The 23,927-nt window shown below is 39.7% G+C and overlaps 1 protein-coding gene across 1 annotated transcript in view; it reads right to left on the minus strand.

The window, feature by feature from the left end:
• The window catches only part of P3h2 (prolyl 3-hydroxylase 2), a 157,666-nt gene extending 151,059 nt beyond the window's left edge, over window positions 1-6,607 (minus strand). Inside the window, exon 1 of the mRNA XM_090343852.1 lies at window positions 5,980-6,607. Coding sequence (XP_090199978.1) covers window positions 5,980-6,468 — 489 coding nt within the window. The 5' untranslated portion in view covers window positions 6,469-6,607. The remainder of the gene's footprint in view (window positions 1-5,979) is intronic.
• Window positions 6,608-23,927: the final 17,320 nt, after the last annotated feature.

Below are 23,927 nucleotides of genomic sequence, written 5' to 3' on the forward strand. Positions count from 1 at the left end.
AATTGCAGCACTTGATTGCGCTGCCTTCCTCTGCCTCTCATCCCTTTAATCCTGGCAATCAAAGCAAATGTCAAAAGGCAGAAAACAAGGACTTAAGCAGAAAACCTGCAGGAGCAAGGCTGTTTGAAGTCAAATAAATAAACAAACAGCATGAATTTTCTGTTTCCCCCTTCTCTCCCTTAAATTGTAGAGCTTCTGGGAGGAAAAAAAATATGGTCAAATCATTTCTATTTATTCAAGCTACAGTTGAGAAGGGAAATTATCGCTCAGATATTTGTTTAATGTATATAAAATGCATATAAAGTAGGAATCATGCATTATCGATTTTTGAATCACAATTTTAAGTGGCAAGAATTAAATGAACAGTAATAAAAAAAAATAAAGTGGAATGCTGGGTAGAGTTGCAACATTCCCAGAACTTTGCAAGCATTACCTAGTGAGAAGTCAGTCTGGGCCTGGGCAGGTCTACATTCCCCACACACACCAAACAGATTCCACATATCTAATATGACAGAACTTTCTGCCATCAAACAGAAATCATCTTATTCATTCCACAGACATATACTGAGCATCCATCTACTGTTCTCATTTTCGGGTTTAGAAATTGAAAGTATATGTGATGGTTGGTGACCCAAATCAGACTTCTATTCAGTTTTCAACCAGATTTTAGTGCCCCATGATTAATAAGTCATCAGTTTAGTAATTATCTAGATCTGAGACTCTACACTCTAGGAGATGAAAAAATAAAATACATCCTCCCTCCCAGCCTTCCTTCCCTCCTTCTTTCCTTCTTTTGTCATAAAGATATTTGAACTCAAGGAATCTCATTTGTTAGGCTAGAGCACCAACACTTGAATCACAATTTGTTGTTGTGGTTGAGGTTGTTGTTGTTTGGTTTGTGAGTTTGTGAGCTGGGGAGTATTTTGTTCTGTATTGTTACTGCTGCTGTTTTCATTTTATTTGTTTGTTTCAATGAAGTTTCCCTTCCCACCAAGGCACAAAGATTGAGCAGTTGAGAAGTAATCCATCTATACTGGACTTCCATTGTTGCAGGGACAGCAATGTATGTGCCAGAAGTCCTGCTCTTCCTCCCATTCTCACCTCGAGGCTAGCCTTGAACCATGATTCTTCTGTTCCCTGCTTCCAAAGTAGCAAGGGTTACAGGTGTAAACCCTTGACACTAAGACAATTCTTAACTTCAGAGAATTCACATAAATGATGGTAAATATGTCGATTTTTATGGAATAAAGTCAAAAGTGAAAATAAAAGTGGTAGAAAAAAAAGAACAAATCCCCTTCTGAGAATTCAGAAAACAGAGCAATAATGGAAGTTAAATTTAAAGTGAGCTATGAAGGAGATTGGAAGGACCTCACAGAAAAATGCATTTTGTAACAGAAGAGTTAGAATTTGAACATGTAAAGAAAAAAACTGAAAAATAATATTATAATTAATAATAAGAAGAAACTGAGCCAGGAACATCCCAGCATTCCAAAGATTGAGAAAGGTGAATTAAGTGTTCAAGGCTGTCTTGGAGAAAGATTCTATCTTTAAAAGCCAAATTCAAACACACACAAGAAGAAGAGAAAGGAGGAGGAGAAGGAGAAGGAGGAAGAGGAAGAGTAGGAAGAGAAGAAAAAGAAGAAGAGGAAGAAGAAGGAGGAGGAAAGAGAGAGAGAAAGAAAGAAAGAAAGAAAGAAAGAAAGAAAGAAAGAAAGAAAGAAAAGAAAAGAAAGAAAGAAAGAAAGAAAGAAAGAAAGAAGAAGAAGAAGTAGTTGTTGTTATGACTGATGTTTGATGTTTGCTGAGAATGAAGCCCTTTGTTCTTGGCCATTTGCATCAATCACCTTTGAAACATAAATTTAAACCAAGCTGGCAGTCCTTGTATCCTCCCATTTTGCAGGTAAAATAACTTACGACCCTGGCTCTGACCTATATCCAAAGAAGAATGGGTGAGGACAAAGTGATACAAGTGTTATAAAGAAAGCAAGAGTTCCATTGGTCACTTTGGCTGGTGTAGAATGGAAGGAGACCAGACTGGGAAGGGAAAGAGAAAATGAGACTGAGAGTACTGGATGAAAGTATTTGTGCTCTTTCGAGTACCAGGGAGAAAACACTGAAGGTTTCTTGGCAGAGAATGCTACCATAAAAGCAATCATTGTGTGGTAGTGGGGCTTATTCCTGCAATCTTAGCTACTCAGGAAGCTGAGAGCTGAGAATCGCAGTTGGAATCCCGTCTGGGAAGAAAAGTCTTTTGAGATTCTTCTCAAAAGCCAGAAGTAGAGGTGTGGCTCAAGTGGTAGAGGGTTAGCTTTGAACACAAAAGCTCGGAGGTAGTGCTCACGTCCTTAGTTCAAGCCCAAAGAAACATACACTCACACACACACCCGTAGTCTAAGGTTTTAGGTATGACTTATAAATTTATCTTACAGGCAGAAGTGATAAAAAAAATAAAACCTTGGGAGTCTCACCTTGCTTTTGCAACAAAATAAAATGAAGAAAAAAATGTGGCTAGGAGCCAGATCGAACAACTGCTTCATAAGTGCTCAAATTCTTAACATGCCAGATGTCAAGGAAGATTCTTCACAGCAGTCTCCAAGTGAAATGCAATGTGACCTCCCAGAATAAGGACCTAGCTATCCCTGGAGCTGTCCAAATCTGGTGTGAGGACAGACCTGGGGAAGCTGACCATCCATGGCCTGAGATCAGTTCTCAGACAGCCCAGACTCCAGACTCCTAGTCCTAGGCTCATTTCACCAAATCATATTGGTCTTCTATGAACTATGTGACACTGAGTAAGACCTTTCCCTGTCTGAATATTCTTTTCCTCATCTGTGAAAACAGAAAGTTCACTCAATAGGTCTGAGACATCATACCTCTTAACCCTCTTTAATACAGGCCTAAAGAGTCTGCTTCTATTAGTAGTTAGAGCTTCTTCAGTTTGTAAGCCTTCCCCTAGCTGGGAAATGCTGTAATAAGCCAAAGAGGCTGAGCTCAATCTGGCCAGGATTTTACTTCAACCTGTATTGCTGATGTCCAAAGTAATTCAGTATGATGATTCATCAGATCCTGTCCAGGCACAAGATCACCTCATTTGACCAGTGAATGTGAACCCTGGAATTCAGAGCAATGAGATCCTGAGGGTATCCTTTGGTTGTGTGAGAGTTTTTGTTATAATCCTCAATAACTGTGTGTGTGTGTGTGTGTGTGTGTGTGTGTGTGTGTGTGTGTGTCCAGGAAGACAAAGTAAGTGCTAAAATTATGATTCTCAGATACATAGAGAGCAAAGGACCATGTTTAGGTTTTAATAACCTCCCAACTATCAAAAGCAAATACCCAAAGGGTATGTGGATTTAACAAACTGGATTTATAGGAATATGGGTATAGGAGGGGGTAAAAAGTCAAGAATTGTTTTCTACTTTCAGAATCACACAAAGCCGATTTGTGGAAGGACTTCTTCACAAATTTCTCTGGTTTATCAACAAGGGTTCATAGTTCACCACAAAGATGTCTGTGCATGACTTGTTCTTCTGTGTCACTGCAAAAATGTCCAGGCTGTTCAACCATTGACTTCACTTTCTTTAACCTCTAACCAGAAGACAGGAACAGAGGAATGACTAACAAATGCTAACATTAACAGTGAAGCAAACATGTTTGCAGAACCAAATTGACAGTTACCTCATGTATTTTTTACTTTTTATAAAACCAAGCATGGATATGCATTTCTCACTCAAATATGAAAAAAGGACCATGTATCCAAGATATGTCATCGAAACAACGACATGAGAGCCCATGTCACATCAGTGGCTCCTGGGAGGAACATTTTGCAGCGATCATGTTGTAACATATCTACCTACATTCTGTTGGGGAAACTAGTTTAGGGCATCTTTGCTGTCAGGTATTCAAGGTCCTTTCTCTACCAATAATTGATCAGTATCTTGAAGACTACCCTCTCCATATATAAGTCAGGCTACTTAACTTAAAAAAATGCATGGTTATCCTTAATGAATGCCTTAACAAATCCACCAGAAGGCACCAGTACACGGAAGACAAGTCCTGGAGATGCTTTGGGTTCAGTCCCCATTTCTTTTGCACAAGGCACTAATGTATTCTCCCCAGGCTCTTCCCGCAGCACCCTGGAGTTCAAACTCACAGTTGTGATTTGGGCACCCGTGGCTCAAGCCTGTAATCCTAGCTACTTAGAAGGCTGAGAACTGAAAATCAAGCTTGAAAGTCATCCCAGGCAGGAAAATCTGTGAGACTATTATTTCCCATAAATACTGAAAATGCAGCTGTTGTAGAATGCTACCCTACAGCAAAATAAACTCAAGGATCGCACTCAGGTCCTGAGTTCAAGCCCAAAGATGGAGGGGAGGAAAGGAGAGTCACAGTTTATGAACTCTACCTGACATTTATAAACCCCAGAGCCTATCACTTATAATGGCAGAGACTTTATGGGGTAATCTGTTAACTACCTTGAGACATCTGAAAGTCTAAAGCCAGGCATTGGTGGTTCAGAGCTGTAGCCCTAGCCATTCAGGAGGCCAAGATCTAGGATCATGTCTCAAAGCCGGCCCAGGCAGCAAAGTCTATGAGACTCTTACTCCAATTAACCACCCCAAAAGCACACGTATAGCTGTGGCTCAAAGTGGTAGAACACTAGCCTTGAACAAGAAAGCTTGAGGACGGCACCCACGCATGGGTTCAAACACTACAAATGGCCGAGGAAAAAATCAAAACAAACAAAAAGCATCTGACTATTCCCCAGCTGATACAGGCCTTCTCCAAGGCCTATGGAAAAGATGTAATATATTGACTTGGGAAGCTAGAATTTGGGAATAACAAATAAGATTTCAGATACAGCAACACAGGGGAGTAGCAATGAGGGTTAGAACACATTCTAAATTCTCTGTTGAAGTACTCAAACAGACCTCCCAAATAATACATGTGATAAATATGCCCACTTACTAGGTCTACCTCCTGACTATAACTTCAGGGAAATTAAACACCCAAAAATATAAACTAGAAAGAGAGCACTGGACATCTGATAGCAAGTAACCCAAGCTAATTTGAGCCTCTAGGTACTGGAAGACTTCTATCAAGTGAGAAATTACACTAGTGAATACTCTCAATGAGATAACTACCTAGTACCACATCAGTGCCCCTAAAGCAACCTGGGCAACTGCAAGCTTTGCTATTTGTCCACTTATACCTGTACCCCCCTCTTTTTCTTTTCAAGGAAAGCAATCTCATGAGCTACAGCTCTACTTCTAGCTTTTCCATAGTCAATTGAAGATAAGGATCTCATGGGCTTTCCTGTCTGGGCTAGCTTCAAACCACTATCCTCAGAACTCAGCCTCCTTAGGACCTGTGATTACAGGCAGGAGCCTTTGGCACCTGGCAACTCTTCATATATTTCACATATAATATGCATATATATGTGCATATATATATATATATATATTAGCTTTGCTTTACTGCTGGTCTACTTCTAATTCTACCAAACTTTAGAGAGAAGGCTCAGACAACTGTGTGACAGTGTGGCTGGGATAAGGAAGATATGACAGAAGAGGATGGAGCTTTGCCGAGAACCATCTTCATCAAGCAAACTTTAGGCTGTACCTACCTCTGTCCAAAATGGATCAGATACCTTACATGTCACCCCCATCCTTTTTTTTTTTTTTTTTTTTTAGTGAGAGAGAGAGGGGGGGGGAGGGGGGAAGAAAAGGAGAAGTGGGGAGAAGTCAGAGCAAGAAACCAGACTGGCCCAAGATCCAGGAGTCTTGGTAACAGAGCTGGAGCCACCTGATTTGATGCCTTCTTTCTCTAGCCTGAGACCCACCCGCAGGGACCCATGGAGAAAGCTAAAGGCAGAGCAGAGCCAAGCTGACCCGGAGTCCTATAGAGGGAGGACTCCAGGTCTGGAGATGGCGTGTTCGGCGCGGCGGGGGCGCTGGGCGTGGACGCGCGCGCGTGGGGTACCTTGATGTAGGCCCGCTGCAGGTAATTGTAGGGTACCCGGCGCTGGAAGTCGCTGCGCACGTCCTCGCTGACGCGGTGCCTGGACTCGGGTCCTCCCAGGCGTTGGTGCTCACAGCGGCTGTAGCAGCGAGCCCGCTCCATCAGGGCGCGGAAGAAAGGTAACTCAGCCCCGGGCCCGGTCGATCCGGGGGCCGCGAGCGGGCGGCGCGCGGCACAATGCCGGGCACAGCGCGCGCGGGTCTCCCGCAGGCGTCGGTGGCTGCGCAGCGCCGCTTCCAAGTCGCGCACGGCGAGCTGGAAATCTCCGCTGTAGTAGGCAGCCACGCCGCTGGCGTAGAGCAAATCGTAGGGTTGCAGAGGCCCGCGCTCCGGCTCGGGCTCGGGCTCGGGCTGGGGCTCCAGGCGCCGGCTGTCCTGGGGGCCGCCCCACAGTGGCGGAGGGAGCAGCAGTAGCAGCAGCAGCCGCCTCGTCCAGATGCGCTCCCGCATCCTCTGCCCCAGGAAAGCGCAGCGAGGGCGGCCAAGCACCAAGACGGCTCGGGGGACCCTCGCTCCCGCCTTCCTCTTTCCCCTCCGTCCGTGAACGCGCGTGGGTCCCACTAGCGATCGGCTCCTTCTTACAGCCCCAGGTGACCGCCCGGAGCTCGGTGTGCCTGGAGGCGGAGGCCCGGGCCGGCCAGTTGCTCTTAAAGGGACGCCCACAACTCACACGCTCCTCCTGCTGCCGGGAGTCTGCAAGCCGCGGCTCCCAGGCGCACAGCCTGGTCTGCGGGGCTGCGTGCGCCTGGGCCCAGCCCGGGGCTGGGAGGAACTTCACACGTGGATTTCTCCTCTAGGTTCCTCCGAGAGCATACGATTCCTCTCCACACACAGAATACAGTTCGGCGCCGAATGAGGGCTTGATCATTCTCTGGACTCTAACACAGGCCACTGCTAGTTGGCAAAGCTCTTCCCCGCGGATGATGTGGGTGGCTCACGTCTGTAATCTTGGCCCACTCAAGCCGTTGATATCTGGTCACGGTTCAAAGCCAGCCTGGGCAGGAAAGTCCATGAGACTTATCTCCAATAAACTATTCAGAAAAAAAAAAAAAGCTGGAAGTGGCGCTGTGGCTCAAGTGGTAGAGCACTATCCATGAGCAGAGAGACTCAGAGACAGAGCCCAAGCCCTGAGTTCAAGTCCCAAGACCAGCAAATAAATTTTATTAATTAAAATCCAAAGCTTTTCACCTTCAGATGATGCTACCTAGCTCCATCTCAAGTCCCGGGCAAAGTACCTCGTTGAGAGATCTGAGAAAGGGATATTCTCAAGTTGATGTAGCTGAGAAGTAGGAGAGGAAGGAGCTCCTGGCCTTTGTCATCAAAGGTGATGCCTTCTCCGTTTGGGAGAGTGTCTCACATCTGTGCATATACAGAAAAGTTGCTGCTTTGAAACAGGGGATTAGGGCCGGGAAAGAAAAATAAACAGTCTGCCTTTCCTCACAGACCATGGCAGCCGAACCCCGGGAATTGCTGGAGGAAAGTGAAGTTGTATTTAGAGTCGGTGTCTGGACGTGGTTGTGGGCAACTGGATCCTCAGGTTATCTCAACATCAAACACGTCAACAGATATCCAGATATAGTAAGTTCTTATGGGAAAGAGTTGAACAAAGAAGCATTTTAATGTATCCAGTACCCCCAGGAGTTAAGTAAGGGACATTAATCTGGTAGTGGGAAAACTGACAGAAAAACCACTGCCAGACTCCATGGGGCTAGCTGGAGGAGGCGTTCTGATTCCTCTACTTCTCCTTTGCCAGAAGGAGTTCTGGCAAGGTGCTCCCTTCTTTCCCATCCCTTGGCTCGATACCCTCTGAAGAATTTGTGCCAGTTGATATGTTAAACCTGCCAAATACCTACCCTGGGGAAGTTTTTTCATAGTCTCCAGTTGTCTATGGAAATTTGATGGTAATCTCTTGGCCTCTGGATTGGTGATCCAGAAGGAAGGATAATGATTAAGACCTAAATTATCACATTCCACTGATGGGAAAGCTACAGGTTAGCGCTATCTGTGCACAGAATGACTGGGATCTTCACTGTTCTAGAATTAGCACTCGGGTCATCACCTGGAGTTTCTCTCTCTCTTTAGGGATTGTCTCTATGTTCACAGAAAGACTCCAGAGTCTAGAGTTATCAGTCCACTTGTGGGTGATTCTGAAACATATTAGGATAGAAAATACTGCTGGAGGCCTCTGAATAAAGTGCCAGCATTTTGATTGATGTAATGATTTATTTTTAAGTTCTAGATTCCTTGTGGTATTTCAGTTTATTGTTCACCGATACTTCTATGTCATTAAAATGTATCTAGTAAACTAATATTTTTAAATGCCTAAATGCCTAACCTTGAAACAAGCATTATTCAAAAAAAAAAAGAGATAAGGCAACCTCTCCTTATTTCTGGGAAGCTCAGTGGTGTAAAAATAAATGATTTGGGAAAAAATACAAGGTACCAGTGTGGCTTGTATTTGGTAAGTATGCTATGAGGAACATAGAAACAGACAAGATGAACAATCTGGGAAAATATTATGGGAGAAATGATAATTGTCAGTCAAAAAACAATGGGCTCCAACCACCTAAAACATCTGTCAGCTACCCTGCCCTGTCATGTGCTTTTAAGCTTTCTCTTTGTTCTACTACCTTATTTCCTTTTGACTAAATCTATTCTTTAGAGAAGCCATTAAATGAAGACCTCCCTCTGATTATTTGGAATGTTGAAATGTCTTGATAAAATTGACATATTCCTATCTAGTTCTTGCTCTGTGAGATTCTGATTTAATTAATTCAGTTGGGGTAGGACCTGGAATATTTGGAAGTTTTCCAGATGATTCTAAGATAAAGGAAATCACTAGACTAAAGAAAATGAGTTGTTGTCATGGGGATTGGTGAGTCTGAGATTTGGGAATAGGTAGAGCTGTGTGCTATCCTTCCGATCTCTCTTCCCAAGGAAGCCAAACTAACTTACCATTTAAGGCTGGATCAGGTATTAGAAAATGGTTTGACTATATTAGTTGTAAGAGCTATATCATGTAGAAAAATTGCTTTCCTGTTCTCTGCCAGTGGTGTTTCCTGTGTTGAAAGAAAATCATCCCTGTATACTAAAACTCTTCTTGCATGTGAAAGAGTGTATATCATCTTCAGTCAGGCCTTTTCTCACTCAGTTAACTAGGTCGAATCTTTCTTTTTTTTTTTCTTTCTTTCTTTCTTTCTTTCTTTCTTTCTTTCTTTCTTTCTTTCTTTCTTTCTTTCTTTCTTTCTTTCTTTCTTTTTGCCTATCCTGGGGCTTTAACTCAGGATTTAGACACTGTCCTTGAGCTGTCTCATGGCTAGCGCTCTACCACTTGAGCCACAGCCCCACTTCTGGCTTTTTCTTTGTATGTGGTACCTGGGAATCAAACCCAGGTCTTCGTGCATGCTAGGGTAGTGCACACTACCAATAGGCCACATTCCTGGCCCCAAATTGATCTTAATATTGGGTTAATAAAGAATTGAATGATTTTCCCTTGAGCCAGAACTACTCAATTTTAGGCCTACTGTGTGACTCTGGCCTGACAGTTGGAGACCCTTCTTTGACCCTCTCTGACCCATCACCTGGGCCAGGTTTAATTTTTTTTGTTGCTGTTTTGCCTGTCCTGGGGCTTGAATTCAGGGCCTGGGCACCATCCTTTCTCTCAAGGCTAGCACTCTACCACTTGAGCTACAGCACCACTTTTGGCTTTTTCTATGTATGTCTTACCAAGGAATCGAACCCAGGTCTTTATGTATGCTAGGCAAGCACTCTACCACTAGGTCACACTTCTGGCCCCCATCTCAGGTTTTTAAATTCTCTGAGTTGGTTGTGAAGTCCCAAATTTTACTCTTTTTTTTTTTTAAAGAACCCACTATGTGACAAGTCTCTTTATGTAGCCCAAGATATTCTCTCACATATCATGAAGCTCCAGTTGGCCTCTAACAGTGATCCTCCTGCTTCAGCCTTCAAAGCACTGGAATTGCAGGTGTATCACACCATATCTGATCCAATTTGCATTTATAGCAAGTTCTTTTTGCTGAGGCTCTCAGTGCATAAAACATCCTTCACAGTCCAATTCATTGTGACTTGCCATTCTCAAACATTTTGTGTGTGTGTTATCAAAACCTCAATCAAAAAATAAAAGTAGAACTAGGTAGGTAGAGATTGTCCAAGCAGAAAAATCCCAGACACTCCATCTCCAAAACAAGCAGCAGGCTAGAAACCTAGCTCAAGTAGTAGGGCACTTGCTGAGCAAGCTTGCCACACAAGCACAAAGACCTGAGTTCAAACATTAGTATCAGTAATATTTTGAATAAGTAGATAAAAAACCCTTGGCATTCTGAAATGGGATCGGGCTGGGCCTTCCTGTTTTAAGCAAGTCCTCAGACATTCTGATATTCAGCAAATCTTGAGAACGCTAACAAATGAAAATTGACAACTGGAGATAATTGTGTGCACCCTGAGACAATGGACAATGTTTGTTGAGTAGCAAGGAATCATTGCTGACAGTATCTCCTGAGGAGAAAGGTGGGGTTAGTGCTCATCCACCTATGAGGTGCAGGACATGTCTCCCGCAGGAGAGTTATCCATCTTAATCAACGATGACAATGTCAGTCTCACCAGAGTGGACCTTGAGGAAACCTGGGATGGAGCATACTGTGGAATTGCAACCCTCACCCATTCCATCACAAAAATGAGGAACCTTAGTTCCACAGGTCATCTTCCTTTTCTCCTTGCCTGAAGGGGTGTGTGTGTGGGGGGGGGTATGTCCTTGTGTATTGAAGTGAGAAAAGGAAGATGCTTACTTTTATGTACTCAACTATAAACCAGACTTACCAAATGTCACGAGACCCAAGTGATAAAGTTTTGAAGAAAGAAATGCATGAAGAAAGAAACCATGAATGGAGAAGTGTTGGGAATGTAAGATGTTAAGCCTTCTGCAAAGATAAGTATAAACTGGAAGCTGCAATTTCACTTTTGTTTTCTCTTCCTTACAAAGAAGAGCCAAAGCACAAGGGAGGCCATCCAAAAAAATGCTAAAAGTGATTCAATCATTTCCCTTTTTATTATACTTGGCGTGAATCTTGACAGAAGCTAGAATTTCCTTTTTGACTGCTGTTTCTATGACAGCAGCATCATTCTACTCACTAGCTTTAGGGAACTATCAGCAGAAAGGAATTCAGAAAGAGATCTTCAAATACTTCTGATTTCCCCAAAAGCAACTGAACTTTTTAGACATGAATTTTCTCCTTAAATCCTTGTGGAAGATTATAAAGCCTTACTCAGACTTAGACTGTAGAGTTAGTCAACATTTTCCACAAACAAATTTGATATTAGTTTATTTTAACCATGTGTAACCAGGGCTCTTACCTACCTCAAATATCTTTGATTCCTTTGAAATGAAAGGAATAATTCTCACTGTGCAACAACACAGTCCATGTTTAGCTGTTGTTGATGCTGGCCACATGAAGACTTGTTTGGAATACTTCTTTTTCTTATACAAATAGGATCATCTGAAAACATTTTTTCTCTAAATAACTTAATGTGAATGGCAAGCTACCAACCATTTGTCAACATAAGAGAGTGAGAGGAAAAAGCCTTCCTAGAGGGAAACGGGTTTTATTTTTCTTTAAAGAAAAATTAATATTTAACTTACATTTGAAATCAAATGGGGACTGGCACATTCCAAGCCTGTTTGTTCCTTTCCAAAGTCTTTAATAGCTCTTTCCCCATACTTGCCTTATTCTTTATTGAACTTTGAAATTCCAAATCCAACAGAACTTGAAAACACTCTCTCCTTATATTCATGTAGAATTTCGAACTTCATTCCTTGGGAGAGTAATATTTTGTTGAGAAAAAAGTGAGCTAAGTAAAGAATTTTAATACTTTACCACATAAGCTAAAAAACACAATTCACATTGGGATCCATTTACTATTATGTCAACTATGCTCACAGATAGTCTCTTAACTTTCAAAAGTTCCTTTGAGTAAGGCAAAAGTTCTGTGACTTTGCTTTTCTGAATGAGAAAAAGGATGCTTGTCAAGGAGAAATAACTTGCCTAAGGTCTTATTTTGCCAGTAGTAAACCTGCTTGATCCTTTTTTTGATGTAGTCTATTGCCTCCTTCCTTCTAAACCTGAAATTTTCACAGAGGTGCTGTCAAATTGATTCAATTTGTACAGACCATATTCTTTATTAATCACTTCTGGTGTATTAGTTATTCAACTGGAATCACAGACACCTAAAACTGTTCTGCAAAATAAATATGAACCAGGTGTGTGTGTGTGTGTGTGTGTGTGTGTGTGTGTGTGTGTGTGTGTGTCTTGAATAGAAGCTGAATATAATCATGATCACATGGTCATATAATACATATATATGTTATATATGTATCTGTATCTATATTCATATCAACAGAAAAAAAGCAGATCTTAAATCATGTCCACATAAGAAATGCCAGATTAGGGCCAGGAATTTGGCCTAGAGTACTTGCCTAGAATATACGAAGACCCAGGTTCGATTCCTCCGTAGCACATACATAGAAAAAAGCCAGAAGTGGTGCTGAGGCTCAAGTGGTAGAACTCCAGCCTTGAGAAAGTCCAAGGACAGTGCTCATACCCTGAGTTCGAGCCCAGGAATGGAAAAAAAGCCAGATTTTTGTACATGAATGTAAAAGGAAAGAAAAGATAAAAAAGGAAAATATAAAGAAAAAATAATGAAGATAAACAACAGTTAAGTCCCTATTAGCAACTGGAGGATTTTAGGATGGCAGATAACCATGTCTGCTAGGAGCTATTTTCCCACATTGCTATAGAACTTCTCACACCCTTTTATCTCTTTCTCTTCTCTCTTCTTAGCAAGGTCACTGACCTCACATTTCATGCTAAGCTCTAATGGAGTCTGTGACTGAATGACTAAGTCTGGCTCAAGTCAGCTAGTACTTCAAGGAGGTTTTATGATACCAGCTTATACCTCGTTGTTCTGATCTTTTATGATTCCTTGGAACCCTGATTTAGAAACTGCACCCTTCTAGTCTCTTCTTAGCAGACAGTGAGACTGATGTACTTTTGTTTTCTAACTTCTACTTTTGTTTCTAACTTGGATTTTTGTGTTCTAAGTTCTAAACAAACTTGAATTGTGTGTCTTGGAAACAAGAGTGATGGATATAAAAACATTAACTTCATTATAGAAAAACAATATTTTATCAAGTAATTTGGTCTTCCTATTTCTTCTGTCACTCATACCCTAAATCAAATTTACCTCTATACTGAGAAATGTGAAGTACTACATTATAATTTTCCTTATTGAGACACTAAAAGAATTCCCCTACAGCATAAAAAGAATAACTACCACCAAGTTTTCTCTTAATCCAAGCTTCTGTTCATTCAGCCTGAACCAGTACCTTCTTCTTGCTAACAGATTCCCCAGTGGTGAGTTTCGTCTCTCAGTTAGGCATTCTCCTTATCTCCTCCTAAAGCCCTCTTAGTGTGAACTGCATTGACAGTGAACACCTGCACTCCATCCTGTGGCTGGCTTGTGTGTTCTGCCATACCAAAATGTGTGGAGACCTTCCCATTAAAGCTTAGTGTCTGACAGAGCTTCCATGCTAACATTCTGCACTGGGTCTGACTAAACAGAGCTACTATGTATTTGTCCTTGAGGCCTCAACTTCCTGAGGAAGGGTCAGAGAAGCATTCTTTAAAGTGTTTTACCTTGCCAGTGTTTCACACCTACTATGGAGGGAGGCTTAGATCTGAGGATGGAGTTCAAAGCCAGATTGGGCAGAAAAGTTCTTGAGACCTCTCCAATTAACCACCAAAAAGCCAGAAATAGAGCTGTGTCTCAAGTGGAAAAGAACCAGCCTGGAGCACTGAAGCTATAGGACAGTGCGCAAGCCCTCAGTACCAGCACCAAAAATCAAAATATGTCTTAAAATTAGGGCTTTTGTATTTTTCTTTGTTTTACTTTTTTCTGTGTTTTTTCTTCTTTTCTCATCTTTTTTTTTTTGAGCTCTACATGGAAATCTACACAAAAAATACAAGACCAAATGCACAGATGTGGTTGACTAGTAGAGGATTTGCATTAAACTCTCATATCACATTAAATTTCCTTTGAGTTTCAATCAAAGATATTAAACTAGAAATACATGGTAAATGTAGTTGATTCTTAGAATTAGGAGAAAAGAAGGAATTCAGAAATGAGCTCTTACTCAAGACTACACAAGTAAAGGAAAAGGAATTCTAGCTAGTTAGGCTGCTGATACCTGAGGATCACAGTTCAAAGCCAGTTCCAGCAAGAAAGTCCATGTGACTCTTATCTCCAAGTAGCCACCAGAAAATTGGAAGTGACACTGTGGTTCAAAGTGTTAGAGCTCTGGCCTTGAACATAGCACCTAGCTCCTTAATTCAAGTCTTCCTTGCTTCCCACCCACACACACGCGAAAATCGAAAGTGTTTCTTTACCTGTAATGAACTAGTAGGTTTAAGGTATTGTTTGAATCCACTCCCAGAGTCCAGGTTACTGAGGATTTCCTCTTTCTATTAGGATCTCCAGACAGGATTTTTCTCATACCAAAAGAAAACCTTTAGTTAATCAACTTTTTTAGCCACCTTTTCAAAGAATTTAAATGTATTTTATGAAGATAATGGTTTGAAGAAATGACACAAAACTAAAAACAGCTAAATACTAGGTCAATGAAGTCTTAGCTACTAAGCTTCCTTGAATTCTAGTGCTATCTCTCCTATTCTTCCAGGCTGTTTTGCCCACATTTACTAGCACTTTTTATCTTCGTCTGACTTTCTGTAACAAGTTTCACGTTGTGAATAATGTGACCAGTGATAGCCTTTGTAAGAAGTGTCCTCCAAGCCCCAGGCCTTGTATCTCTGCTTCTGTGGATAGCATCTACAAGAGTTTGTGGCAGGACTGTTTAGCTCTCCTCTTTTCTAGAAACTCATTCCATGTACCTGGAAGATGAGGTAACTCCAAGAACCACATGATAAATGGAGTCCTTCCCTACTACTGGCCTCAGAAAACTCAGCACCTCATTAATAAGCAGTCTGTGATAAATCTAGAATACAATTCCTTTCAGGTAAGAAAATGATGCAAAATATAAATTTATTTCAACTATTAAATATCTTATATTTTATGATAATAAGGTTACAGTTATAGATTGACAATTGATGATTTGCTATTAGTTACAGAATAAAAGATAGGATGCTGAACTTCATATATATATGTAGACATATATGTATATGCATATATGTATATGGAAGAGGAAATGGAAGAAAAAAGATAGTTTTGCCTTACTTTTGAATAAAGGTATGGCTGCAGAAATTCCAACTGCTCAATAAATCTTAGTAATTAAAACCATCACACAAAGTATCATCTATATGGCTCACGAGAATTGATTGCTATTACCTTTTATACTTATTTCAAGGAATTTGTTCTTTCAAAGAAATGCTGGGGCAGAATTCATAAACTTCATCAGCGTATCTTTGCTGGACAACTCCTTACCCTTTCTCTGTGACTGTTTTATTTAGATTCTGATTTCACCACGCTTGTCCCCTCTAGAGATAGCCTGCAGATTCCTGATTCCTGTCCACCCTGGTCACAGCTAGCCTGCCATCTTTGGACCAAGTCTACCCAGGTCCCACTCCTAATATTCTCATTTTTGAATTGTTTCTCCATAGCAGGTATGTTTTACCCAAATGGAAAAAAAAAACTTTATCAAAGAGACAATGCAATGATTACTGTCTCCTTAATCTCTTGGTTAGAAAGAATTTCATCAGATCTCACAAGTCATCCATGACTCACAGCCATAATCAGAGCTATTTAGGAGGCTGAGATCCAAGGTTCACAGTTCAAAATCAAATAGGGAAGACAAACCCAAGATACTCTTTTCTCCAAAATCTGGGACTTGGAGCTATGGCTCCAGTAGTAGTATACCAGTCATAGTTTAAAAAGCAGATTGAAATCTCCAGGCTCTGATTTCAAGCCCTAATTCTAGCACAAAAGAAAAGGAAAGGGGGCCATGAGTTTGGCCTCGTGGTATAGTACTTGTCTAGCATGCATGAAGACCTGAGTTTGATTCCTTGGTACCACATACATACAAAAGAAAAAAAGCCAGAAATGGGGCTGTTACTCAAATGGTAGAGCTCTAGCCTTGAGAAAGCCCAAGGACAAAGCTCAGGCCCTGAGTTCAAGCCCCAAGACTGGCATAAAAAGAAAGGAAGGGAAGGGAAAAAGAGTCATTTTGGATCTCAACACTATGCCTACATTCTAGCAAAGAATACTTAGATCAGTGTAAAAACATGTATGTCAAAAAAGATGTGCACGTACTCTGGCAGGAAATCAGAGTTCTTTAGTTCTGGTCTTGTTCTGTCATGAAGGAATGATGATACCTTGGGTAAGTAACTTCTCTCAGGAACTTTTATACCTTCATCAGTAAACCAAAGTGTGGAGTTCAATCTCTGAGACCCTTTCCATTTCTCTATATTGATACTGTGTGCCTCCAAGAAGTCCTTCTCTACCTCCATTTATCTTTGGGATAAAGTTAAACATTGGTGCTCAAGCAAATTCCCAGGTTATCTCTGGAACCATTAAAAAGGCTCAGTTTACTGAGAGCCTGTAATTTCTGCCTGGAAATGTCAGCTGACCTCATCCAGGAGAGAGGAGGCTACTGTTGTTGTTTTGACCACCTGGTAGCATAGTAACCACATTGGACACTGCAGACTTGATCCATATGCCTAGATCCCTGGGAAAGTCTGACCAGAATGTGGCCTTGCCTGACTCTTTGCCTTTACCCAGAGAAAAGAAGAGTCATAAAATCAATCAATGACAGATAAAAAATAAAGAGCAGAAGCACAGTTACCCTATAAATACCACTCTATTTAATAAATAGTCACAGTGATGAACAAATCCGTAGTAATTAGCAAACCCAATATGTTGCCCAGGTTTTTGTTTTATTTTGTTTTTAAACTACTTTTTTTCCAGTCGCAGGGCCTGAACTCTGTCCTTGGAATTTCCTCAAGACTAGAACTCTACCACTTGAGCCTCAGCACCACTTCCAGCTTTTTTCTATATATGTGGTACTGAGGAATTGAACCTGGGCCTTCATGCATGCTAGGCAAGCACTTTATCACTAGGCCAAACTCCCAGCCCCTGCCCAGTTTTTTTTGTAAAAGAAAAAAGAAACACCATTTTAATTTTGGTAGTACTTGAGCATTTCCAAATCTTTTCCACTTATGTAAAATGATAGTGATACAACTTTCACCTTATCACATGGTTTTCTATGCTGCTCATTTCCTTTGCTTATGTTGCAAAGGAAAGGAAATTCAGAATCTTGGTTGTCTCTTTTATTTTTCCAGAGTCCTATCAAATACCCTGTTATTATTTTAAACATAATTTTAAAGGAAAACAATTTTGTTTGAGCAATACACTTATAAGAGAAAATTTGAAATTCTCCAGGGATATGTTTCTGTATTATCGCAAGATACCAGAATAGAAGAGGTGAAAATTGTACCTCATCATTATATAGCAATGTTTGTCTCATTTTAATTGGTAAAATGTATGACCTCTTCCTTTAGAATATTAATTCCATAACTGACTAAGGCTTTTTGATAAGAACACTGCAAATCACAAACATGTTTTATTCATTCATATTGTTTTATCAAGGAGTTTCCTTTATAGAGTGCCTTTTCTCTGACATTTTGGGAATTAAACAATGGGACTAAGATGTATATTAATTTAGTTACTTCTCAAACTCTTCTGAGAGCTCATGATGATGACTGCTTTATTTGAAATCCCAAAGTACAGTAGAGAGGTTCAAGGACTAGTTTTCTTATAGCAGTTGGACAACTACACAACATTCCACTACCACACTGTCTAAAATTCCCACCCTTCTCCCTTTCCTAAAACCACATATCAAGAGAGAATTAAGAGGCTATCAGGAGAACGAAGCTCCATGAGGTAAGTTGGAAAAGTCAAGCTTCTATGATACTGCAGACTGAGACCTGGTAAGATCACGTGAGTTAAAGATCTAAAGGTCTCAACTGGAAAAATCAAGCTAAATCAGTACGAAAGTTACACTTTTGTGGATAAGCTCTATATTGGGGGAAATTACCTTGTTGAGACTGAAATCTGTCTAAAAGCATGCCTTACCAGTAAAGCTCTTGCCTTTTAAGCAAGAGGGCTTAGTTCAAACCCTAGTATCACCAAAGAAGTTGACTTGTATTCTTCTTCAATGATTTACCTAAAATCCTGGTTAGGCTGTCCGCTGTGGCATACTTAGATCTGCCTTATAGTCCTTGAAGAGCTTTGGACTTTATGCTACCGCCTCCACTAGTGCTTCAGATTTTTATCTGCACATAACATATCAGAAAAACAAGAACATATTGCTGTGTTGAAACTTTGAAAACTCTCCCTTGAAATACAGCTTATATCCAACAAATAGAAATGGCAGCCAAGAGAAGACATTCCAAAAAAGAAAGTAAACAAAATTTCTCAAGAACCAGTATTGAAAACATCATGAATATTATTCAACGCAAAAGATTTTGCTTTTGTTCTTAGATTGCATTGCATTTGTGGTGTGCTCAAGTTTCCATGGAAGAGGTTACTCTCTTTTACATCTAGGCTATGGGTCAAGATGACCAAGATGAAAAAATAAATAAAAATATACAAGCAATGGAGATCTAGTGGCAAAGTATGAAAGAGTATATAAACAATAGAGATTCAATAAAAGCTCAAGAACAGACTATGAACAATAATTTAAGTCAAGAGTCTACTTGAAGAAATTTAAAAAATACAATAATACCCTTGGAGACAATCCAAACAAGTGGCTCTGGGAATAGCAAGGAAATGTTGAAATACATTATTATTCTAGTCCTTTCCCTCAGTCTCCTCTAAACTTCCTCATTCTTTCTCATATATTAGCTATACCATCATTTCACAAATTCCTCAAAATACTTCTATTATTTTAAAGATTTAATTTTCTTCACACTCACTAGCTAATGATCAATAGTGTTTTTTCAGCATTAGACATGTGGACAGAGTATAACTCAACCTAACCTCACTTCCTATCCAAGAAGAGGCTCTAAGTTCAATCCCCAGCATTGAAGTGGATAAGTAAGCAGATGAATAAATAATCTGTATCAACAATCCACTCCTCGCTTGGGCCTAACCCTTTCCTATATGCAATTGCATGTTTTCAGTTCTCCTAGCTTCCATTCTCATTCTTTTTAATTTTTCCTCATACCTTAGCCAAAATAGCCTATTAAAAATATCCTAGGGCTAACAAAATGTTCTGGTAGTTTGTATTATATAAGGTTACTATATAAAAGTCAGTTGCATTTCTTTTTGCCAGTCCTAACTGGGGCTTGAACTCAGGGCCTGGGCACTGGGCCTGGGCACTGTCCTTGGACATTTTTTGCTCAAGGTTAGTGCTTTGCATTTTGAGCCACAGCACCACTTCTGGCTTTTTCCTCTGTATGTGGTACTGAGGAATTGAACCAAGGGCTTTGTGAATGTTAGGCAAGCACTCTACGAGTAGGCTATTCTCCCAGCCCCAAAAGTCAGTTGCCTACTTATGTACCATCAATGAAAAAATGAATCTTGAAACTAAAAACAAAAATTTCGTAGTATTTTATAGTCTAATAAGTAATGTATTTACATGTAATTTTGACAAAATATGTACAAGTCTATAGGAAAAGCTTCAAAACTGATTTAGGAAATAAAGACGCAGAAATATATTCATATCATTCATAAGAACTCAATATTTTCTAGGTATTAGATCTAGCCAATTTGATCTACAGATAAATTCTAATCAGAGCCTCAGCAAGACACTTTATAGATATTAACATACCAATTCTGATGTTCATATAAAAAATATTAGAAGATCCAGGAAGTTGAAAGATGGGCACTACCCAACATCAACACTTAATATAGAACCACTGTGTGGCTTGTGAAAGAATAAACAATTAGAAAAGAATAGAGAGCCTAGAAATAGATGGAGATCATCCATAGTCATCTCATCCTATCTTTGACAATGGGAAAAAGCATTACACGGAAAACTATTATTTGCAACTATCAAAAAAAGAATCTTGACACAAATCTTACATATTCTGCCAAACCTAACTCACAATAGATTACAGATCCAAGTATAGAAATGCATAACAATGCAACCATTTAGCTAATTTTGTGATGACTTTTTCAATAAAGCAATAAGTGCATGATTATGACATGAAGAATTAAATGATCCGACTTTAGTAAAATCAAAAGAAAAGTCTCCCCTGTAAAAGCATTTTCAAACAGTAAGGAGAGTCACACCTGGAAGAAAAATTTTCAAATGATATATCCTTTAAGGAACTGCCATTCACCAGGTACAGAAACTGTTAACAATTAGAAAACATAAAACCTTTTGTTATTGTTAAATAGCCTTTCCCCCACTTCACATTTCATTTAAAAAGACTTAGAAAATATGAGAGAAGTATAAAAGAGGTTTTATTTCATTTATATCTGAAACAACAGTGCTATACTACTAAGAGCTTATTAGATGTCCAAAACCCGGAACACAGAGAACATTATATTGTGCTTTGGAAGGTACTTATATTATATGCTATAAGGAAATAGAAAACAGAAATATGCACTTATTGCTGGTGGGGATTCAAAATGAAACAACCACTTGGGAAAAGAGTTTGGCAGCTTCTCACAAATCTAAACACACTCGTATCATGTGATGCAACAATTGTGCTTCTTGGTATTTATCCAATGGATTAAAACTCCCACAAACACCTGCATGCAGATATTTGTAACAGTTTATTTACAACTTCCAAAAATCAAGATGTTCTTCAGAACAAGTCTTAAACTGTGCCACAAGTAGTCCACAACTAGTCAGTGACATATTATTTGTCATTAGAATAAAACACATGTTATCAAACCATGAAAAATAAGTTACAAGCTAAATGTATTTTACCAGTAGGAATAATAAAATAATCCATAAATGTCATATACTGTACATTCTCAACAAACTTATTCTGTAAAAAATCCAAACTGTATGGGCCAGGAGTGTGGACAAGTGATAGAGTGCTTGCCTAGCCTTCATGAAGTCCTGGGTTCAATTTCTTGGTACCATATACACAGAAAAAGCCAGAAGTGGTGCTGTGTCTCAAGTGGTAGAGCGCTAGCTTTGAGAAAGCTTAAGGACAGTGCCCAGTCCCTGAGTTCAGGCCCCAGGAGTGGCAAAAAATATCTAAACTATGGAGACAGTAAGAGATTAGATGTTGTTAAATTGCTGTTGGAAGTGGGAAGGATAAGTGGACAGAGCATAAAGGATTGCTAAGACAATAAGAATGTTCTATGATGATGATAATGATATCATTATGCACCTTTCTAAGCCAAAAATGCAACCATGCATTAAAATTAAGCAGAATGAATACATGAATGAATGAATACACAATACATAGTATGGGCTTTGGGTGATGATGATGTTGTGTCAGTGTAGATTCATCAATGACAGATATGCCACACAGCTCGGGGAAATTGACAGAAGACCATTCATGCACTAGCATAAGGAGTATGTGGCAAATCACAATATCTTCCTTTCAATTTTCATGTGAATCTAATATTGCTCTAATACTAAAGTAGGCAGAAATATATATACAGTATACTGGAAGGGAAAAAATAGAAAACCTATATTTTTCAGTTCCTAAATGTGGTAATTCATTTGAAACTGTCCTGAATACTTAACTTAAAAAGTATATTAAATGTAGTTGTTCACAGTGTACAGTTCACATATTAGTAAACTGTAATGCAAATGAAATAAAAAGATGATAATAGGTGCAGACTTTTAGTAAAGTTATACTTGAGTGTATGTTGTTCAGTAAAATTTTCCATGAGCTTACATGTACTTCAGTATGTTAACTGGTCATCTTCTCCTTTACAAATATTATAGCACATAGAGAAGACTCAATAGAGATTGTCAATAATTTCAAATTAATAGAAAGAAGCATAGAAGTTGAAGTTACATATCTGATACTTCATGGCCCCTGTAACTACAGGGTAGCATCTTCTATGTATGTGTGTGTGTGTGTGTGTGTGTGTGTGTGTGTGTGTGTGTGTGTGTGTGAGAGAGAGAGAGAGAGACAGAGACAGAGACAGAGACAGAGACAGAGACAGAGACAGAGATTGTATAACTACTTTCTCAGTCCCATTAATGCATAGTATATTAATTGCCCATACATATGTCCCTGTGAATTACAGATAATATTTTTGTGTTGTATGTGATGATCAGTATTCTAAAATCCTTTAATTATTTTTACTCTTCATCTTATTCTGGCCCTTATTTTTTCACATCAAGGATTATATATATCCCTATATACCTCCATATATATATATAGTCTATATATACACTTACTATATATACCAATATAGTCACTCCGTGGTAAATGATACCTAATTTTTCAGTCAAATGTTCTTCAAAAAAACTGTACAATGCAGTCAAGGCAGAGATTTGCACTCTACCATGTGGATGATATGTTGTGAGTTATCAAGATTTATGACAAGCAGATTAAGTGATAGAATCCTTATCCTACTGTAGTCTTCATTGTTCTTTCTTTAAAGCATTTTTATACAGAAAATCCCAATTTAGAGAAATACAGTGTCATCATTGATTGTCAATTGATGTTGCTCTACTGAATATCTAGAGATGTGTCAATTTATGAGGGACAAAAATAATTGTAAACGATGACTTCAGTTTTTGCTAGTGAAACTCATAAGCTGCTTGTGATACACATGGAATGTCACTGCATTTGTCTTTGCCATCATCTTATCCATTTTAATTGGCAGAAGTAATACTTTATGACCTTTATTCTTTCTATTACAGGCCCCATATTTTTTCCTATGTCATAATCTTCTGGGTGCTACCAATTCAATATGCTATGGATTCTACAAAGACTGTATGAGTCCAGTCAGAATTTGGAAAATGAAGCATCCAGTCTCAGATACTTGCTAGAAGCTTGAGCCTTGCCTATCATCTCTAATTGTGAAGTTTAGAATCCTCTTCTCTTATTTTTGTTCGCTGCCTCCCCCTCCCACTCCTTCACCCCCGGATTTGTTCTCTACAGGTGCCTAAATAGATCCTGAAGAAAAGATCAAGGGACAGAGAAATTTCTTGCCTACTGGGTGGCTTTCAGTTATGTAGTCCTAACAGTCAAGTGAAATTGTTGCTTCTATTTGGGCTGCAAATGTTCCAAGACCAGTCTTGCTTTTGGTAAATCTGTGTGATTTCTGCAGAGGTTCTTTGCTGTGTCGCTTTCTCCAATCACTTCAGCTTCTGGTGGCCCCAAGTCCTTCATCATCACCCAGATATCGGCATTCCACATCTAGCCTTACCCTCTGAGTTCTCCTTGTTTTGCAGGCAAATGCACAAAGCTCTCCTTACATGACCTGGACAATACTTACCTGCCTTGAGACATTGGTCTGATGCAGACGCCCTCTCCAAACCCCACCTCCAAAGGCAGGCCAATATTCACCTATGCAATTTGAGTCAGGCACAGTGTATCTTGTGTCTCAAAAGAGAAAAATTGACAAGCCTTCTCTTCTGATCCTAACTCATACAGTGTAGGATATGTGTTCAAAATTGTGCTGATGGAAAAGTTTATTTTAGTCTTTGGTAATGAATATTTATCCATTAGATTCTCAATCAAAAACAGGTCAGGAAAACTCCCCCTCTTACCAATTTCCTGTGTTACATGATCAGTGAATACAGGGGATATTTATTTGTTTGTTTGTTTATTTATTTATTTGCCAGTCTTGGACCATGAACTCAGAGCCTGAGCTGTCCTTGGACTTTCTCAAGGCTAGAGCTGTACCACTTGAGCCACAGCATCACTTCTTGCTTTTTTCTATGCATGTGGTAC

Source organism: Megascapheus bottae, chromosome 1, assembly GCF_031878675.1.
Source record: "Megascapheus bottae isolate mThoBot1 chromosome 1, mThoBot2.hap1, whole genome shotgun sequence".
Taxonomy (NCBI): domain Eukaryota; kingdom Metazoa; phylum Chordata; class Mammalia; order Rodentia; family Geomyidae; genus Megascapheus; species Megascapheus bottae.